The sequence below is a fragment of the Bombus terrestris genome, chromosome 15 (genome assembly GCF_910591885.1).
Source record: "Bombus terrestris chromosome 15, iyBomTerr1.2, whole genome shotgun sequence".
NCBI lineage: Eukaryota > Metazoa > Arthropoda > Insecta > Hymenoptera > Apidae > Bombus > Bombus terrestris.
Genome location: NC_063283.1, coordinates 10,958,647 through 10,977,437, shown reverse-complemented (window position 1 = coordinate 10,977,437; position 18,791 = coordinate 10,958,647). Strand labels below are relative to the sequence as shown.

Genomic DNA, 18,791 nt, shown 5'->3' with positions numbered 1-18,791 from the left:
AAATTAGTATACATACATATAATTTCCTTAACAACATTTCAATTTATTTTATTCGTCAAATAACAGAGATAATTCGATAATAATTAAGCCATAAATTAGTATTGTTCACAAATTATTAAAATAATTTAATGAAGTTTGTTGTAGAATACCATGTGTAGTAGAACTATTATACTATAGAATGTAGAGGATTGGCGAAGTACTGCACAGTCGCGGTAGTTTCGCATTTGTGAATATAAAACGTTTATAAAAGCGGTGTTAAAAGTTGCGCAGAAGCTGTTGTACTGAATAAACGAATTTGCAAAATATTTCCTGATAATATTATCGCGTGTTTATCAATTACACAAAAAGTGACAGGATGTCTATCACTAATCTTAATTCTGAACAAGAATACAAGAATTACGTCAAGTGAGTAATTCTAAATAATAAGTAATTCAGTTTCTAGAAACAATATAACCTAGTCGATGAATATCATTCATTGTTTAACATATTATTGTATAAAAGATTCAGTTAATCTCAATTCAATTTGTCTCGAAATATTGTTCAAAGTAGAAAATATTAAGAAAATATTTTCTATTTTTACTTTTATGATGAAATAGATTAAATATTGTAATATAACAAAAGATAACTACAACTTTATATTATTTTCATTCGATGTGAAAAAGTTCACAAGTCAGAATTTTTTATCGATGTAATTCTGTGATAAACTAGGGAAGTTGCTAAGTCAGTTTCAAGGTCGTGTTCGTTTGTCGTGTCAGGTCACAAGATCTTTCTGTCATTCATTTCTACGCATCCTGGGCCGATCAGTGTTCGCAAATAAATGATGTGATCGAGGAAATGAGCAAACTGGCCGAGTATCAGGGGGTTAGGTTCGCCAAGATTGAAGCTGAAAAAATACCTGATGTATCCTTGAAAGCTGGTATCAGCGCAGTACCAACAGTTGTTCTCACAAGAAATGACACCATAGTCGATAGAATTGATGGAGCTAATCCTGCAGCTATAGCAGAGAAAATTAAACGCCAATTATTGACCAATAAAGATTCTATTTCGTTTGATACATGTAAACCTAAAGAAAAACTCGAAGAAAGACTAAAGAAATTAATAAATCAAGCGCCCTGTATGCTTTTCATGAAAGGATCTCCTACCACTCCACGTTGTGGATTTTCTAGAACAATAGTCTCTATTTTAGATTCTTGTAAGACAGATTACCAGACGTTTGATATTTTACAAGATAACGATGTTAGAGAAGGACTTAAAAAATTTAGTGATTGGCCAACGTATCCTCAATTATATGTGAATGGAGAGCTCATTGGAGGATTGGATATTGTAAAAGAAATGAACGAATCTGGAGAGCTGGAAAGCATGTTGCCTAAGAAGAGCTAATGCAAAAGAAACGTGAGTTTCTGTTTACATAAATATTTAAATACTTTTAGCTTAATAGAAGTGCTTAATTATAGGCACTTATTAAGGATCATATAATTAATTTCTTTTAAAAAAAAGACCAGTCCCTATATTAATATAATTATTTGTAAGTTATTTTGTATCAGTTGTAAGGATTTCAATATTTGTTCTGCGGAAATATACAATAAATTAAACCACCTGTGTAAAAGGATCTTTTTGTAAGCGCTAATTTTTAGTCAACAGATTGCATAAGACAAATAAATAGTAATATAGGAATTCTCTTGCTCTGTGACAGTCACTTTATTTTCAAACAATATATCAATTTCTCAAGTGTTTATCTGTTAATATATTAATCCACATATGTTATAAATCATCACAGATTTTTAATTCAGTGTCATTTCTTGTACATCTTTATATCATGTATTTTATGTATGTACAAATTTATAACCAGTGAAACCTAATCGTAATTAGAGACTCATGCCACAAAAGCATAGTTTTTGAAAATATTTCTATGCTATATTATACTTTAGTTTTTCCTTTGCTTCATTCCAATTTTCGCACCTTTCTTCGCTCCTTTAATAATGTTCTGAAATTTACTCGCATTCTTCTTCTTTTTTCTAAAGATAAAAATAAATCAATTCGATGCATATCTTTAATTTAAATCAAAGTTCATGGTATCATTATTTACCTTTTGTTTAATGCTGCTCTTGACAGAGGTACATAAGCATATGGATCTGGTTTTCCTTTCCTTTTAACATCACCTCCAGCCTTTGATGCTTTATATTCTGCTCCTGGTATATATTCCGTTCTTGATTTTTTCAATGGTCGATGTATTCCAGACCCTCCTGCTATGGATACCAAAATTATGATTATTAAACAACAGACCAAAATTTACTATAGATTATATATTACTATTATACCTTGATACTTCAATGTGGATCCACTCCTTACGCTAATGTTATCATAACTATCGCTATATTTACGTTTTTTATCCATTGCTTGCGACATAGCTACAGACTGAACATCATCTTCTGATCATGTAACATAAAAATTCATTGACTTCGTTCATTCGTTTCTTTGAATTACTTTACATCTTTCTACAATTATGTATTCTTACCATAATCGTCTTCTGAATCACTGTGCAACAAAAGTGCAGATTTCTTCTTTCTCTTGGGTTCTGGTTCATTATCTTTTTCATTATCTACTGTGATAATAAGACGACCATCAGATGTAGTCTTAAATTCACGATCTTTCCGTTTTATAGCTGCTATTTTTGAATTTATAGCGACTGTAGGTTGCGTTGCTAAAAAATTATTTTGTAAATTTAATTCCAACTTCGACTAATCGAATTTTAAAAAATATCTAGACTTACTTGATATATTTCGAGCAGCCGCAGGATCAACGAGATCAACAATCTCTTCATTCTCATGAATCCAGGCTTCCTTTCGCGATGTTCTTTTCTTCTTTTTCCTTGACTCTTCATTGTCCATATCTTCATCGAACTCATCATCGCTATCCGCCAATATTTCTTCCATACTGAATTTTAATAAAGATTATAGAGCTGTTTCAGTTTAAGAAAAATTTCGTTTAAAGTAAAATACAAAGTTACCTTTTAGGTTTTCTCTTTGCACTGAATTCAGTATCCTCGTCATTTTCTTGTTTTTTCAATTTCCTCAATTCATTTTTCTTTTTCTTTGCTTCTTCTGCCTTATTCATATTTTTCAATCTCTTATGTAACATCGCATTAGAAGCTGGAATCATGCCAGAAATTGTTTCCATTCCATATTTTCTTATTAACTTTACTAGAATATCTCGTACTTTTTGTCTGAAATGCCTATGGCAGTCATCGTTCATTGCACATAAACCGTCTATCTGCAAATTCATTAATTCGCTTTTTTATTGAACTATATGGGATTTTGTTACTAATCTTTTATTGTTATTAATTAAACACCTTTGTTACTAACCAACAATTTTAAATTCGAAGCAGCAATATGAGATGGTATCACAGTAATATAGACTTTGATATATGCCAATGCGGCTTCTGCAATTTCTCTCGTCGGACTTGTAACAAAAATACAAGCTTGTCCCAAGATTTCTTTAACTGTCTCTATACCTAAAGATCCTGTTGTAATATTTTTAATATGCTATTACTTATTTTTATACGAAATATTTATTTTAACTTTAGTTTGAAATAAACTGTACCGTTGTAATGATAAGTGATAGAGGAAAGTGCCAGCAAGGATGCGGTACAATACTTTTGTATATTTTCTATCGCACCACTCAAACCAACCATGAGCATATTAACATATTCTTTAAGATTTGTAGGATTTTGTAGAAATTTCTCGGCAATAGTGTTTAAAAGTTGATATGCAGAAGTTCGACATTTCGTATTTAAATCTTTTAAATAGATTACTGCTTCGGGCACAATGGCTTCTAAGAATTTAGTTTTCTCAAGTTGTGGATGAATTTTGATCAGATGAATTAAGCATCTTAATCGTGCCTAATTAAAAAAAGATGAGTAAGGCTTATTTGTTAAACTTTTCATAAGAAATTGATATTATGGAACAACGTTTATAAGTTAGCACTTACTCCTCTGCTTGGTTTTGCGACTTCAGTAGCTGAGGATATTAATAATTTTTGTATCTCCCGTCTGTATTGAACTACAAACTCTTTACATGTTTCCTTCTCACTGCCACATATCTCTTCTAAAAACCTGAAAGAACATACAAGCAAAAAATAATTTTTGTTTTTGCAGAAAAGATAATTAAAATATGTAATTCCAAATATATTAAAAAAATTACCTATATGCTTTCTTCTGTTCCTTGGTTTTAGAAATTTCTTTAAGAAGAGGTACACTCATATCGTAAAACGTCTTTAATCTGTTAATGTCAGTATAATTAATAAATAATCTTATTATATCGTGAATACTTTCTTTGAAAAAATCGTCGATATCAGGTTCTTTTAACTTAAATAACGCACGATCGAATAATTCGTGTACCAATTCCTTATCCGTAATTGTAAGATACACCTGTAATTGTACAAAATATTAGTTAATCTCTTTAAAGAAAATTACTCCTTCTATTCACAAATTACCCTTATTGTATCATATGTAGCAAAGCGTTGTCCTTCTTCGTCAGTTCCAAGTGGCTTAGTAGTGTATAGATTTAAAAACAATGGTAAATAATTCTTTGCAAATCTAGCTAGTTCGTGTATATCTTCTTTTTTGTCGTCTTCGACTGCTTTCGTTATTAATCTTCGTAAGGCAGACATTATCGACATCCTTAAATTCTTTCTCTCATTTAAATTTGTTCCTAACAGTCTAGCTATATTCTAAACAAGATAAAAGTTATCTCATGGATACTTGATACTATATCTTTTATATTTATCTCTGATATATACCTTGAAATTATCTTTCACATCAGTAGCGTTGTTGCATATACTTGGTAAAATAGCCCAGATTTGGCAAACGAGAAATTCGTAAGTTTTGCCGCCTACAGGTTCGGTTGCTTTTTTTCTAAAATTGAGTATAATTATCATTAAAAATATCAATATAAGATAATTTATACACTTATAATAAAGATAGATTAAAATACTTACTCGCACAATGCAACGATAGGTAGTAATATTTCCATGAAGAAAGTAAGTGATCCACCTAGCACGCAATCTTTCAGTAATGGTAGTAGCCAAGTTCTTTTTAAATTAATCGCATTGTCCGATACCTATAGAATAGAGATTTATATTACTGTAGTTATAAAATAAAGTTTCCCTTTCTTAGCATAATCCGGTTCATATAGAATTACTTGCCTTCAATGGAATCAAATTTAATATTGTCTCCGGTCCTAGTACTCTTATCGCAGCTCCAATAGCGTACTCAGCGTCATTTTTCGATGCAAAATTGTAAGAATCACGTAACTCAGCTAGAGTTTTTAATATCTCTATTAATTGCGGACTTCTCGCTTTACCAGTTACCTGCAATAAAAGGGAACGTTGAATTGTACAACATTGACAAAAGGGTAAGAAGCAGAAAATCAATATTACCTGAAACAGTAGGGCTATTAAATGAAGAATATGATACCAAGCTTCCAAATACTGATAACCTAATGCTTGATGGATCATAAAAGTTATCTGATTGATAGTGTCCTTATATCTAAAAGTATGATATAAATGATGAAATATAAATTATAGATACGAAGAATAATAATTAAATTTAATCTTACGTTTTCATTGATTCTTCGGTTTCACATATTTTACCGACACAGTCTTGTAATAAAATTTTTATCGTGTGCGAAGAACCAGATATAACTTCTGATTTGTCCGAAAGCCACAATTGCATGCATCTGTCTAAAATTCTTGGTAACAGAACTGCGCATAAATTTAATGAATTGCTATAAAGGAAAAATACATTCAGCAGTTACTATCTCTTCAATAAAATTGGATATAAGGAATTTAAATATAAAAGTTTGTTTACTGGGCTAAATTCAAATATGCTTCTTGCATTACAGTTAGCCACGCTAAAGTTGGTTGTGTATCAGTTGCTGGAGGTTGGTAATCATATAAGGCAGTAATGATTTGCCCATTTCTTTGTACTGGTAGAATAGCTTCTGATGGTCGAGAAACGAACAAACCATGAAAGGTTTGTAGACAACATGAAGTTACTAACACATTTTTCATAGTCATAAGCTTCAATAAAGATTCACTGATAGTCTGGAAAATAAAAGTTCGTAATTGTATAATATAAATATATGTATTTCCTTAACAAATGTCAACAAATACCTTCACATGAATCTTTGGTAAATGATGGAAAATGTCTTTTAGTAGTGTAAGGACATGGAGAACATTTGTAATACCATCGGACTTGGAATCAAGTTGACCAATACAGAATTTTGCGATGTATGGAGTAGCTGGATGATATTGCGATGGGTTTTCACTTTTCATGATATCACTTCCTAAAATTATTAACATTGTAATATTAAAGTTTATTAAAAATTGTCCAATTTATTCGAATAATTTCTTTATTCAGATTTGTGCTACCGTTTAATATAGCACATATTCCATGTTGTGCTGATTTTCTTAATTTTGGTTTATAGTGTATAGTAAATGACAAAATAACATCCAACACTTGCATTGTAGATGAACTAGACCATGTGGCTGCTTCTTGTGCTCGAAGGAGCACAGATAAACAATGAATACACTGTGAAAAATTAAAAATATAGATAGTATGCCTTGGCGTAATATTTAAAATCATATAAAGAAATAGAATGAAAAACGATTTACATGTCGAAGTATTAGGTACTCTTCCGACGATGCATATTTAACTAGGATATTTAAGAAAATTCTACTTGCAGCTCCAAATTGGATATTTAAAACATTTTTTGGGACAGTTTTTAGGCCCATGCCTAATAAAGAGAGTGTAGCTGCGATTGATGTATCCGATTCAATCGCTTCCAAAGTACTCATCTAAGATATTAATATTAATAATTAATTTGTCCATACCTTTCTTAACCCTTTGCGAACGAGTATCGGTATATAACTGCTCGAGTCTGTTCATAGTTCCAGGTACTTATTTTGAGATATCTGATGTACGTCTATTTTTCTGAGCAATAATCTTATACGTACTTACGCATGGGTATAGTAAACTAAATAGTGTTATGTTTTTGATGGGAGAAAATTATAGGTCTTTAGAAATTTTATCTTCTACATAAACATAAATCTTCTTTAACATAAACTCGAGATGCAGGATGATGGCCGAGAGAGAACGAATTTCAATGGCATTACCAGACGAATGAGCAAGCTTTTTATAAATTTTATATATTTTTTATAATACCTTATATGTACACAATGCATAAAAGATTCAGAAAAGGTTCGATAGTGACAGTAGTATTTTGAACCTGATAAGATAGAAGACGACAACAGTGCTTCAGACAGTGGAAATGAACTCTGTTCAATAAGGATATAGCTCAGACATTTCAATATTTCTGGTGATAGTCACGGCGATGATGAACTAAATATAAACCCTCAACAACGAATAACGCAATCGTTCAACGTGCATATTTTCTCAACTGTGTGCACCAATACCTCTCGTCCACGGCGACATCCGCTCCTCGAGCAGCCCCGTCCGCAAAGAGTTAAAAAGTGTTCTATAATACATACCAATGCAGCAAAATATTCTGTGCTAGATTCATTACCACCATGCTGTTTTATAATCTCCGTTACAGCAGACAACACAGCTAACATTTCCTTATGCAACAGTGATTTCGATTGAAAATGATTTAAAAACCTGTAAAATCATTATTGAATAATATTCAATTAATCGCTCAATTTAACATTTAATAATATCTTCGAATACATATTTAAAACTAAGTTTGATTTAAGTACGATCATGTACTAACCTACTAAATGATATATTTGAACAATTACTATAATTGGTAGCAAAGGTATCAGCAGTATTTTCTGTGCATGTTTCCCAAGAGTTACCTTCGCTATCAAGTGTTTCTACCTGTGGTTCAATCCCTTGAATAGCATTGTGTTTTTTTAAATCTTCCTTTGTTATACCAGGCTTCGCAGAGGCTAAGAAAATTACAAAATTTAATATAATATCAAACACATAAACAAAATCATAAAAAATTCTAATCATTAATATTTGTAAGTTTATACCTGTTGAATCTTTAAAGAATATCCAGGATGCCTGTTCCCGATGCTTTTTAGTTTGTGGATTAGAACTGGAGCTCTGACCCTTCGGCCAACGTTTCGCCTTTTTCCGGCTACTTAAACGCGGTCCCAATTTACCCATCTTCTCCTGTCTAATTTTTAAGTAATATATACTTAAAAGGTACGAAATTTATCAAGACAGATATTTCTCTCTCGTATTCACAACGATAGAAAGAGGTTAAATACATACTGCATGTGCTGCAAGTATTGTCGCAACGCTATTGATGGCGTTGTATGGCAAAATAATTGCTACGATATTCTAATGACTATCGAAAGATGGCAGCATGTATTCATCATCGTGTAGCTTAAATGTAAGTGGGAACCATCATATTCTATGAATGTACTTTTGAACTTTTGATAGATGTCATAATAGACCAGCCAAATTAGCCTTCAAGGCAGAAAGACATCCAAGTTTCAAATTTCCGAGACCGTAAGGTTTTAAGTTTTATTTTCTCAAAATTGAAAATTTTCAAGTTCTCAAGTTCTGAAATTTGTTAAGTTTCAAATCTATCTATCTAAGTTTGTTAAGTTTGTAGATCTATCAATAATAAAAATAACTTTATCTACAAATTAAAGGAGACTCGATCTTGTAAAGCAAATCGAGGATCAAGAATCTAAACGTCCGTTGTTCGAAATGATTATTCACGTTATGATCTTTATTGTAACTATCGATGATTGAGCGGGTAATTAAGACGGCAGACGGTCATAGTTTAGGCGATTTGCAAACTAGCCAATCGAATACTGTTCTTCCTCGAGGCGACGTGAAAATTTTCAAATTTATTGTAAACCGTATATGACTTATGAGACCAGACGAATCAACAGTCACGTTTTCGTTTGATGGAGATACATATATTATTCGATCGTGAAGGAAACGTTTGTCAGATGGAATCATTAACAGGTAGTAAAGAATAGATCCTCCTTGCATGAGGCCATGACCATCGTGGATGAATTGTCCGTTTCAAGAAACGCTTGGTATAGTATGTATTATTGTATTGTCATTAATTACATTAAATATATTTAATTATTGTATATTGTATATAGTATATTGTACATAATGGAAGAATAGAATGTGAATACTAGTATCTACCGATTTATATCCTGGAATGTGTTAGATTGATTAGACTGCTGATTTTTATGCAAATTCATATTCTTGACTTCATCTACTATATTTTGGATTTCGCATAGTTGCTTTGCTTTTATGGCGGGAAAATCAAAAACTTTCGCATTTGCTTTTATTGCATACAAAGTTTACAGAATTTTTTTACCAACATGTTTTATCATGTAAAGCAGCATTTATAATGCTTCACGTCAGAGGGCAAAATTATTGCATATATCGTTATCAATTTGGCCTTAGTTTTACAACTATACGATAACATACGATAGTATGGCTATGGCTCAGGAAAATGTCTTTATAAATTTTAAAACACTTCTTTAAAGTTTATATTTCTTAAATTGTGGCATTATTAAAACAATACAGGCGAAAAATATACAACGTAAAATACAAAAAAACTCTACTTTCTTAAAGAGCGTAAAAATAACGTAGACCTGTTGCTTGTTATGCTATATCTCGGTTTCACGTGTCGAGTAATCAAAAATCCTCTCGATCTCTTTTCTAATATCCAGACCATCAATCTTCCAAACAGTGTGATCGATCAAACGATCTACTAGTGACAAATGCTCCAAACTGGGAAATTTTTCCAAAGAAGAATTTCCTGAAAGAATCACATTTCCTTTTCAACTACGATCCGAAAACTATGTTTGCGATTTAAGAAACCTTTCTCACCAGAGATCCACGAATGAATAGAGTGAAATTAAGGAAGAAGGGTACGATCTTGCTTGCCGTGGTAATTGAATGTGTTTTGCCAGTTGCAAACGACGCCGTGCACTTGGCAAATTGCATTAGAAGAACAAGTTCGACCCACGACGACATGGTACCCTCGTTTCCAGTAATTGAACACGGACAAGAAGCGATGGTGACGTAGGTGGTGGGCTGAGACTGGATGGCGTATTGATTCCGTGACGTCACGAAAACACGTCCCACGCAATAAGCGTGCCGCCGAATTCATGAGATTCCTCGTTCCTAGCTAGCTTCTGGTTATCCAACCTCATCCAGGAATTTATATTACTCATAATTAAGGGATGTCTTTTTCGAACATTTTCGATCAATATTTGGTGGAAGGGTCAGCTATTTTTTGGTGTCTCTTGTTTTTGAGATGTGGATTTTCGAAAGTTTATATTATCTCCTAGAGTTAAGATACCAAGATGGCTATGCTAATATTCAGGATACTTTGAAAATCGTTGTGATAAAAATACAACGATACAAGTTGATAGAATAATTGAAAAATGTATAGTGTTACAAATTTATTTAGTGTTACGAATACATAAAACATAATTTAGTTAGTATTACAAATTTATAGTGTTACAAAATTCCCCTTAGCGAAGAACATTAAATTTTTTAAATAACTCTTAATTTAGATCTGTGATGTTTAATAATACATAAATAATAATAAATTAATAATAAATAAAAGAATCTTCCTTTTTCTAAGCAAGCGGGCAACGTTTTTACCTAGCAACGCAAACGAACAAGCGAAAAACAAGTTTCACATAATCACATCGAGGACAGTGATAAAATGCATCTTGCGTCGATTTTTCAATCATGTGCTGTAATGATCCGAGCGGCTATCGTAGAAGTATTGCGTTATCGTTTATTACACCTTGAGATGCAAATCCTTCTTAATGCCAGAGAATTTTGTCAAACAAGGCCCGTTTCTTATATTGCTACCAATTCGTACAATTAACATACCATAAATGCCAATTACATTTTTACATCGTTAAGCCCACGTCTGCGGTGCGGAATTTCCAAATTCGGAAGTGAACTTGAAAAATTAGTCGATCGATATTTCACGACGAAAGTTCCGACACGCGGTATAGTTAATTCACGGTTTTACCAAGGGGACATGGTGACAAAACTACAAAAAATGCACCTGGCCCGACCTGGAACGGAGTTTCTATTCCAAACGATCATGCACCCCTTTAAGCGAGGTTCTGCCCCTTTGTCTAGTCTCTCAAGTCCTTAGAACAGATCCAGCTGCTGGATCTTTTATGCCTTGACAAGTTTTCGCGTTCTAACTGAACACGTGCAACCTCGGGTTTCGTTTCCTTTCTTGTCTTTTTCATTGCTTCGTTGAAACTTGCGCGTTTTGAGTCGTTGCCTATAGTACTGGGCTTAACGATGACTTCTTCGAAGATTAGTCTTTTTAGACATAGATTTAATTTTTTTTAAATTTCCGAATCTTTTTATAGGAATTTTATAAGAATTGAAGTTGAAAGTTTTATATGGAAGTATTTAGATTCTCAAATGCGCTATTGTATAATTGGTACATTGGATTGCATCGCTTGTCAGAAATAATAATTTTTATCTTTTTTTCTTTTTTCAAGAATTAATACCTACTAATTTATGTTTAGTTATAATCAAATAGTGTTCGTCGTTGCCGCACAGAGGCAAGATACGCTAGTGAACATTTTTACAGGCGTTTATGATTTTATGGAGGAAACATAACGTAAATTGAAAATTTCATATACTAACACGCATAAATTAATTAATTATTGTGTCATAAATATCATGAAATCTGTGTTTAACGTTTGTGTTCATAAATCTTGGGAGCTTTATATTTTTATTTAGAATTGAATTATCTCTTTCGAAAAAGATCTCAAATTTATAAAAATTTAGAAAAAATTGGTTAATTTCTATCGTTTTATATTTCTATCGTTTTCCTTACGAAATTACAATACTCCGATTCCACACACGCATATCACACACAATACTCAATCGAATATAACAAAATACAGTGAAATCATCTTAAATAAATAAATAAGTATATGGCATGTTTAAAGTTAACTATATTTCGCTATAAATCATTCCTGCAAAAGTCATATTTTTGTCATAATTATAGAAATTTTCGATCTGTTTATCTCCCAAGCTAAGTTCAACAATTTGTTGTGTCAACTATGTTATTTATGTTTGTTGGAAAAAGAATACTTGAAATATTATGAAACTATAGTTACGCAAGACCCGAACTACATGGCGGTATAATATATTATAATTAATTACTACGAAAGCTTTGGACACTGTTCTCAATTACCGTTGCTTTGGTAAACACGCGATTTCATTAGTGGCAAGCATGAGAGGGTTAGCAAGAGTAATTGGAGAAATAAGATTATGCAACTTGCAAATAGTTTATCATGCCTTTGCATCGTATAAGGACTGAACGATCATCGATCGTATTTCCCTCATTGCATCAGAAGATCGTTACTTATTTGTACAGTCTTAATCTCTTGAATCATTATCTAGCTGTTTTGAGAATGTATCGACAGACATCCTTTAAATGAATACTGGTTTCGTCGCTATCATTTTCTAATTTTTTTATATTTCAATTTTTTATATATTTTAAGATATAAAATACCTTATGTATATTAAATGAATTATATAAATGTGTAATTTTAGGACATTTAATGATGAGACTGTAGGAACGTCGCCTATCCTTCGATTTCTATGATTTTTTGCATATGTTGTAGAAATATATGGGTATTTTCTACAACTTTTTTCTCCTGTGTGTACCGTAATGGGTGGATTCGCTTAGCTGGCGAGATATTCGCGAAAAACGGTTAGTACCGCTACAGTGTATTTTTGCCCATAGTTGCGCGTCCGTGGCAGCGTATGCGTCAGTATTGGTTGCCGGCCGCTTATCTTCTGTTTATAAACGAGGATTGGGCGAGCTTAAACGCCCCGTGCACAGTGTGCATATGCATATGCGATCTGTTGTGACTTTACAATTTATATTATTATTGCTTTGTTCAGCTTTGGGTCAGATTTTTCAATTCTATCGCCACGAGGCAGCCGTCAACGTCCGCGTAAAATAACAACAACTTAATTATAAAAATTACGGACAAACGAATGAGTAATGTTATTTTATGAAATAAAATTATAGTTATTTCATGCAAGCGTTGTCAGGGTCACCTTGCTACGGTTGGATTGAAAAATCTGACCCAAACCTAAACCCAATATATTGATGATATTCGCTCTTAATCGAGTTATAACAGATACTTTTCGCAGCCTCGTATATGCAGTTGCGTCCGGGCTGCTTCGAGTTTTCTCATAGTTATAAAGTTATAAACCCAAAGTTTATTCCTTTCCATTTCCCAAAGTTATAAACTACCGTTTATAAACAGAAGATAAGCGGCCGGTGGTCGGCAACCAATACTGACGCATACTCTGTGAAATACGCCGTGTCGTACCGGCAATTTTTCGCGAATATCTCGTAAACTAAGCAAGCGCGTTTCTTACGTGCATAAGAAAAAGTTGTTTAAAATATCAATAAAATATACGGATAGTTAAGGGTTATTATATACATCGATAAAAATTGTAGTTAGCCCATTGTTAGAAATTTGTATATTAAACATCATTTGCACGATAATGGATTATACATATAATATCATACTTCAAATTATATAACGTGGAAAACTATTTTGATATAAGCTATCTTGATATTTCTTTCATATCTAAGTCATTTTGTACGGAGGATTCAGTTCAAAATTAGCAATTAATAATACTGAAATTTCTGCGATTAACGTTAATCGAGCGAGATTCCCAGGAATAATGGAAGAAAATTCAGGAATAGAAGGAATCCGCGTTCGTAAGAAAAGTCTTGGGAAAGCACGTACCGTTCCATAATGACGTCCCGTCGGGTATTCCCCTCTCTTTATCAAGAAACTACATGCTATCGTTATCCTAGATTGCGTTCATTCCGTTTCTACTACTACTATTACTTCTCGTAGCTGTAAGCTCTGTGCTTCACTACCTGAGTACCGAGTAATAAATTTTCATTTTTTCGAATTTTCAAATCTTTAAATATCGAAATATTCGAAATTTTCAAAAAACCAGATTATCAAAGTTTAAAATTTTGTCAGACATTTGAGTTTTCAAATTCTCAATTTTATACATCCTCAAATTTGAAAATTTTGATCAAAAAAGATATTTCCATTGCGTTAATACCGCTTCGGTAACTGCCTCCTCTCTCCATCTTACGTTCTAGGTAAACGAAGTCAACGTCATGAATCGTCATGATTCTGAAAATATCGCGTACTCGTAAAGCTATTCATAAAAGTCGTGGCACGATCTTGTTTCGTCATTTTTGTTATTTCATGACACGCGTGCAAGGAGTAGCTCGATCAGGATCTTGATCAAGAAACTATAGATCATGATGAAAACACGATGAAATCCTGATCATAGATGCGGTTCTTAATGAGGGACGTTGGAAGTTGATTATCGAAATTTTATCAAACCGACGTGACGCGTCCAGCGACGCAGTTTAATTACACGGCAAGCGAAAACAGGATTGCTCGGCCACGACAAAGCGTAATACGATTACTCGTTGCTGGACGGAACATTGATGGCGTTGATCGATGCAATTTCCAGCAAAATCGAGCGATCCAGCTTCGATTTTTCATCCCAGAAATAACGCAATTTTTCAAAATCTGTTATCAATCAATTACTGCTTATAAGATTTGACAAATCGAAGAGAATAAAATGGGACATTGTTAGAGTCTTTATATCAAAATCTACTATATCGGAAGTAGGTTCAATTTACAAAAATTTATCAAATTAATCCGCCACTGCTTATAAAATCTAAAGAACCGAGAAGAACATACACGAAAGAATTAAATAAGAATTCAAACATTATCAGAACGATAATTTATTCGCTATCAATATATTCAGTATCAATCTAGCACTGCTACGAAATCTAAGGAATCAAGAATAAAAGACAAACAGTGTTAACCAAGAATTGAAAAGTTTCAAGAGCGTTTACTATTCAGAATTTAATATAACGGAAATGAAGTTTGCGATATTGTTGTCGAATTAAGGGAAACATCGTATGAAAATGGTAATTAATTACAATAGGCGCATTGATAGGCTGGATTATTACTTCTAAGTTATTACATGTACTAGTCGTATCATGATGTAAGCATACTTTACGAGCGGTTGAGAATGTAAATTTGCTACCTGCTAGTATGCGAGCGTGCACCGCGGTTGATAGTCGATAAAGCGGTCGATATGGATTGACTGACATGGATCGTGCAGGTGCACCACTCTATATAGGATATCGCGCGATCGACGTGTGAAGCATTAAATTTCGTCTGGTAGACTCGCGTAGCTCGTAATTCTGTGTTCTCAGTGTTTTTTTTATTTTACCAATGTACGGACGTACATATCAATGGCACGCGATATTATTATAATTGTTCCGTGAAGATAGATTTTTCTTATTACTCGTTTTCTTATGCAGATAGTAGCCAAGTATATTATCGGTGAAAAACTCGAAATCGAATTGTTAAATTCTTTTGTAGTGTTAATCGTTAATTTGGAACCATCACTGTTTCATAGGAAATTTACAATTACTACTATTCCATAAGATTCAAGAATTTAAGAAAGTTCGTTTCAAAAGATTATCCTTGTGTAAATGAAATTTAAATGAGTAATATTTAAAAATGACTTTCAGTATATTATGATAACCAATATCGTTTGGATATTAATTTACATATGTAAACGAAATTTGTAGCATACATATTGCAGTGGAGCTTGAACTCGTAATCGTAATTGCTATGAATTCTTATCATTATCCTTATCAGGAAAGAAGTTATGTTAATTTGTTAATATTGAAGTTTACTGAAAGTATATGACTTATGAACTGCTTGATACTAGCGCAGCCGAGCATGTAGACGCTCGATTCTTTTATTCGAGTGTACTGTAAGTACTTAAGTGTTGTCTTAATATAAGTGTCCATAAATCTCAAGACTGCCATCAAGATTTAGGTATATTTCGGTATTCTTCGTAGTTTTCCAATAAACGAAGAACATACATAATATGTCTCTCTATACATTTTTAATTCGATAACTTGTACAATTTTGTTTCTTGTTATTTTAATTTATTTGCCTATGGTTGCCAACAAGTTATTTCATCTTTTCTCTGCTTCGCTTCTTCGATGCTCATGAAGTTTTCGATATAAGCCATATTTTAAGACTGGAGCCAAGAATACATTTCAATAATTTTCATAGTTTCTCACGAAATCAACAATTATTTCTACACACCTCTAATCCAAGAAACTTAAACAATTTTCCTTTTCTGGAACTTTAATCGTACGAACTCGAAAATACTAACTCAACTGACTGAATTTTACGTAGTTACATAACGTTTGCTCTACACCTCCAGCAAAGGATCCAGTGACTGCAGTATCCCATTTGCAAACGCACAACCAGCGATCATAGGATCCCCTAAATTCCAGCTTGAGGCAGCGTTCAATCACACTCCAACGTCCATACATCATGCATTTAAAACATAAAAGAAGACAACTAACTTAATGCAAAATCGCTACTGAGAACGGTCGAGATAATAATAATTGGTAGAAAGGAACGACCGATAGACCGGTCGATAAAGCTCTAGGGTGGCATAGCGTGGTTTGTACTCCGCGGCCATATACACGCACCGTGATGCACGCGCGCACAAAGGCTTCATAGGCCCGCCAGAGAAAAGACAGAGAGAAAGAGATAGAAAATGTGGAGAGAGAAAGGGAGAGGAGAGGGACGACATGCGCCGGCACTCGTTGCCGCACGTTATAATGCTCGAAGTCCACGAACGGAACGAACGTTCGACGACAGTCATTCAGAGCTCGACCAGTGTGCTGCACGTTTCGTGGCTTCTCTAATCCTCGTGCTACGTCGTGCTGAATCACATCCGCCCTTGGCAGTTGCCGGTGTCGACGATCGGACCACCCGAACCAACCGGAACAGGAACTAAGGATACGGAGAGGAAGAACGATGCTTTGAGTACGTCGCGTGTATACCGGACATCGTATCCCGGTGAATTTTCTCTGTGACGCGTCGATCGTCGATAGAGGCTATCCTCTGTCTATACGCACCAGTGACCAGTGATATTCGACAAGAGAACTACATAGAACCTCTAAAGGTTGAGCATCGCGTTTCCTCCGAATATTGATTATTCGGTGAGTAATTTTCAATGGACCTGTCTTTTTGGTGTTTGTTTGGTGTTTGATGAACGTGGAGGGTTGTATAAGCGAGGGAAATATTGAATGAAAGTTTGATGGATATTCGTGCGAATTATTGTAAATAGCTAAAGGATAGGGCATTAAGTAATCTCGTAAGATCGCATCGGTAATGTTATTATGCAAGTTACGTTATGAATAACGACGTCAGTCGTATGTGAGGGCTAAGTAAATTATCACTCTCCTAAGAGAACTAGAGAAATTAGAAATGAGAAATTGATCGACTTTAAACATTATTAGCGAATATTCGAAGAATCATATCTATTGATATTTTTTTGACTGAATATGATTGTGTGACACCTATGATTGAGATACGAGAGCCACGATGCACATTTGGATACGGTGGTTAATGAAATCAACCCTTTTCATAGAGATGTCGCCAGCTTCCTTTGGCAATCATCTTTACCTTTTTCCGCCGAATTACGAAATTCTTTGTCTGACGTCAGATTATCCGGCATGATAACGTAGGACGAAAACTAGGTTCGGAAAACCCGGTCGGCGACCCACGTGGTCTATTGATTTTTTACCCGCCATGCCGCTACGTTCACGCTAGTGGAAACTAGCCTTTTCTTCCATCGGTTAGCGAAGCGGGTTAGCACACCCTGTGAATATCGCGTTAAGCACATCTGCCTTTCCACTCCGAAATATTACATGCGAATCTTTTATGAACACGGAACGTTCGATGTGCCAAGTAGTAGTCTAGTTCTTAGTAAAAGGAGCTAGATATTAAAGTTGTAACTCTGTTGAGATTCAGGCGTGCTTCAGTCGTGATTCAGTCGAATTTGTAACGAAATTCTGACACTCGATGAGAGTTTCTTTTCGTACAATTCGATATTGTGTTTACAAGTACACACACCACGCACACAAGTGTCGACTAGACATTTTTATTTAATTAAAAAACTATCCTTCTGCTTCTTGATGTATCTGTAAAATTGACCCTCTACTAAAGCAACTTTTAACAATGATGTGACTTCAACTCCTTTACATTTAGCCATCCTTCGGCTCCTAATATTAGCCATGTACTTCCGATCTTGTATTCAAACTTCTACCCTCGTTTCGACCCTCCTCAGAATGGAGAAAAGATCAGAAAAAAAATCAATAATGACAGAAATACAAATTTCTACTTCAATTCAGCTGTCGTGTTTCAAAGAACGTTTTAAATCTATAGTACAAATTTCTAAATCATTCATTAGTTCTGTACTAAAAGTACTACCTACTATTCTGAATACATACAGTTTTCGTTTCATATTGATAGTAACTTAATAATACACGTAAAACGTAGTAGTACACATAATGTATTAATACACTATACATGATATATATATAATATGTAGAACGACATAGCAAGTAGTCATATAAAAATATATTAACATAGTATATAGGAATATAGTAATTGATATTGTATGTAATCATTGTAATAACTGGTCACTACACTCTGTCAGTAGTACAAATTATTGGGGTTTGTAAGCTCCATTTTATTTTCGTAATAGTATCGTTCCAAATATATTGGCCTTTTATTCGGAGCTTTCTGTTCACAATCTTAAATGATGATATAGCACATGTTATTGCGAT

The 18,791-nt window shown here is 33.6% G+C and overlaps 3 protein-coding genes across 4 annotated transcripts in view; 2 read left to right on the top strand and 1 right to left on the bottom strand.

The window, feature by feature from the left end:
* The first annotated feature begins 139 nt into the window (after window positions 1-139).
* Window positions 140-1,674, top strand: LOC100644227 (glutaredoxin-3). Its single transcript, XM_003401277.4, has 2 exons — window positions 140-405; window positions 756-1,674. Exons 1-2 carry the CDS (start codon window positions 356-358, stop codon window positions 1,378-1,380), a joined length of 675 nt encoding a protein of 224 aa, XP_003401325.1. The 5' UTR covers window positions 140-355; the 3' UTR covers window positions 1,381-1,674.
* Window positions 1,675-8,325, bottom strand: LOC100642863 (RRP12-like protein). Of its 2 annotated transcripts, none has more exons than XM_012316940.3 (23): window positions 8,053-8,325; window positions 7,788-7,965; window positions 7,549-7,675; window positions 6,673-6,855; window positions 6,430-6,589; window positions 6,172-6,344; window positions 5,867-6,102; window positions 5,616-5,783; window positions 5,437-5,545; window positions 5,203-5,367; window positions 4,996-5,117; window positions 4,798-4,912; window positions 4,492-4,728; window positions 4,200-4,426; window positions 3,988-4,111; window positions 3,601-3,898; window positions 3,363-3,520; window positions 3,008-3,270; window positions 2,771-2,934; window positions 2,516-2,701; window positions 2,319-2,429; window positions 2,087-2,246; window positions 1,675-2,015 (listed from the first exon to the last, which is right to left on the bottom strand). In XM_012316940.3, exons 1-23 carry the CDS (start codon window positions 8,186-8,188, stop codon window positions 1,925-1,927), a joined length of 3,891 nt encoding a protein of 1,296 aa, XP_012172330.2. In that variant the 5' UTR covers window positions 8,189-8,325; the 3' UTR covers window positions 1,675-1,924. The 2 variants fall into 2 exon arrangements, with proteins under 2 accessions (XP_012172330.2, XP_012172331.2); XM_012316941.3 differs by having other exon boundaries at window positions 2,087-2,243.
* An 8,428-nt stretch (window positions 8,326-16,753) lies between these two features.
* The window catches only part of LOC100645609 (large neutral amino acids transporter small subunit 1), a 32,571-nt gene continuing 30,533 nt past the window's right edge, over window positions 16,754-18,791 (top strand). The window contains exon 1 of the mRNA XM_012316947.3: window positions 16,754-17,159. The gene's annotated coding sequence lies outside the window, so the exon portion shown is untranslated. The remainder of the gene's footprint in view (window positions 17,160-18,791) is intronic.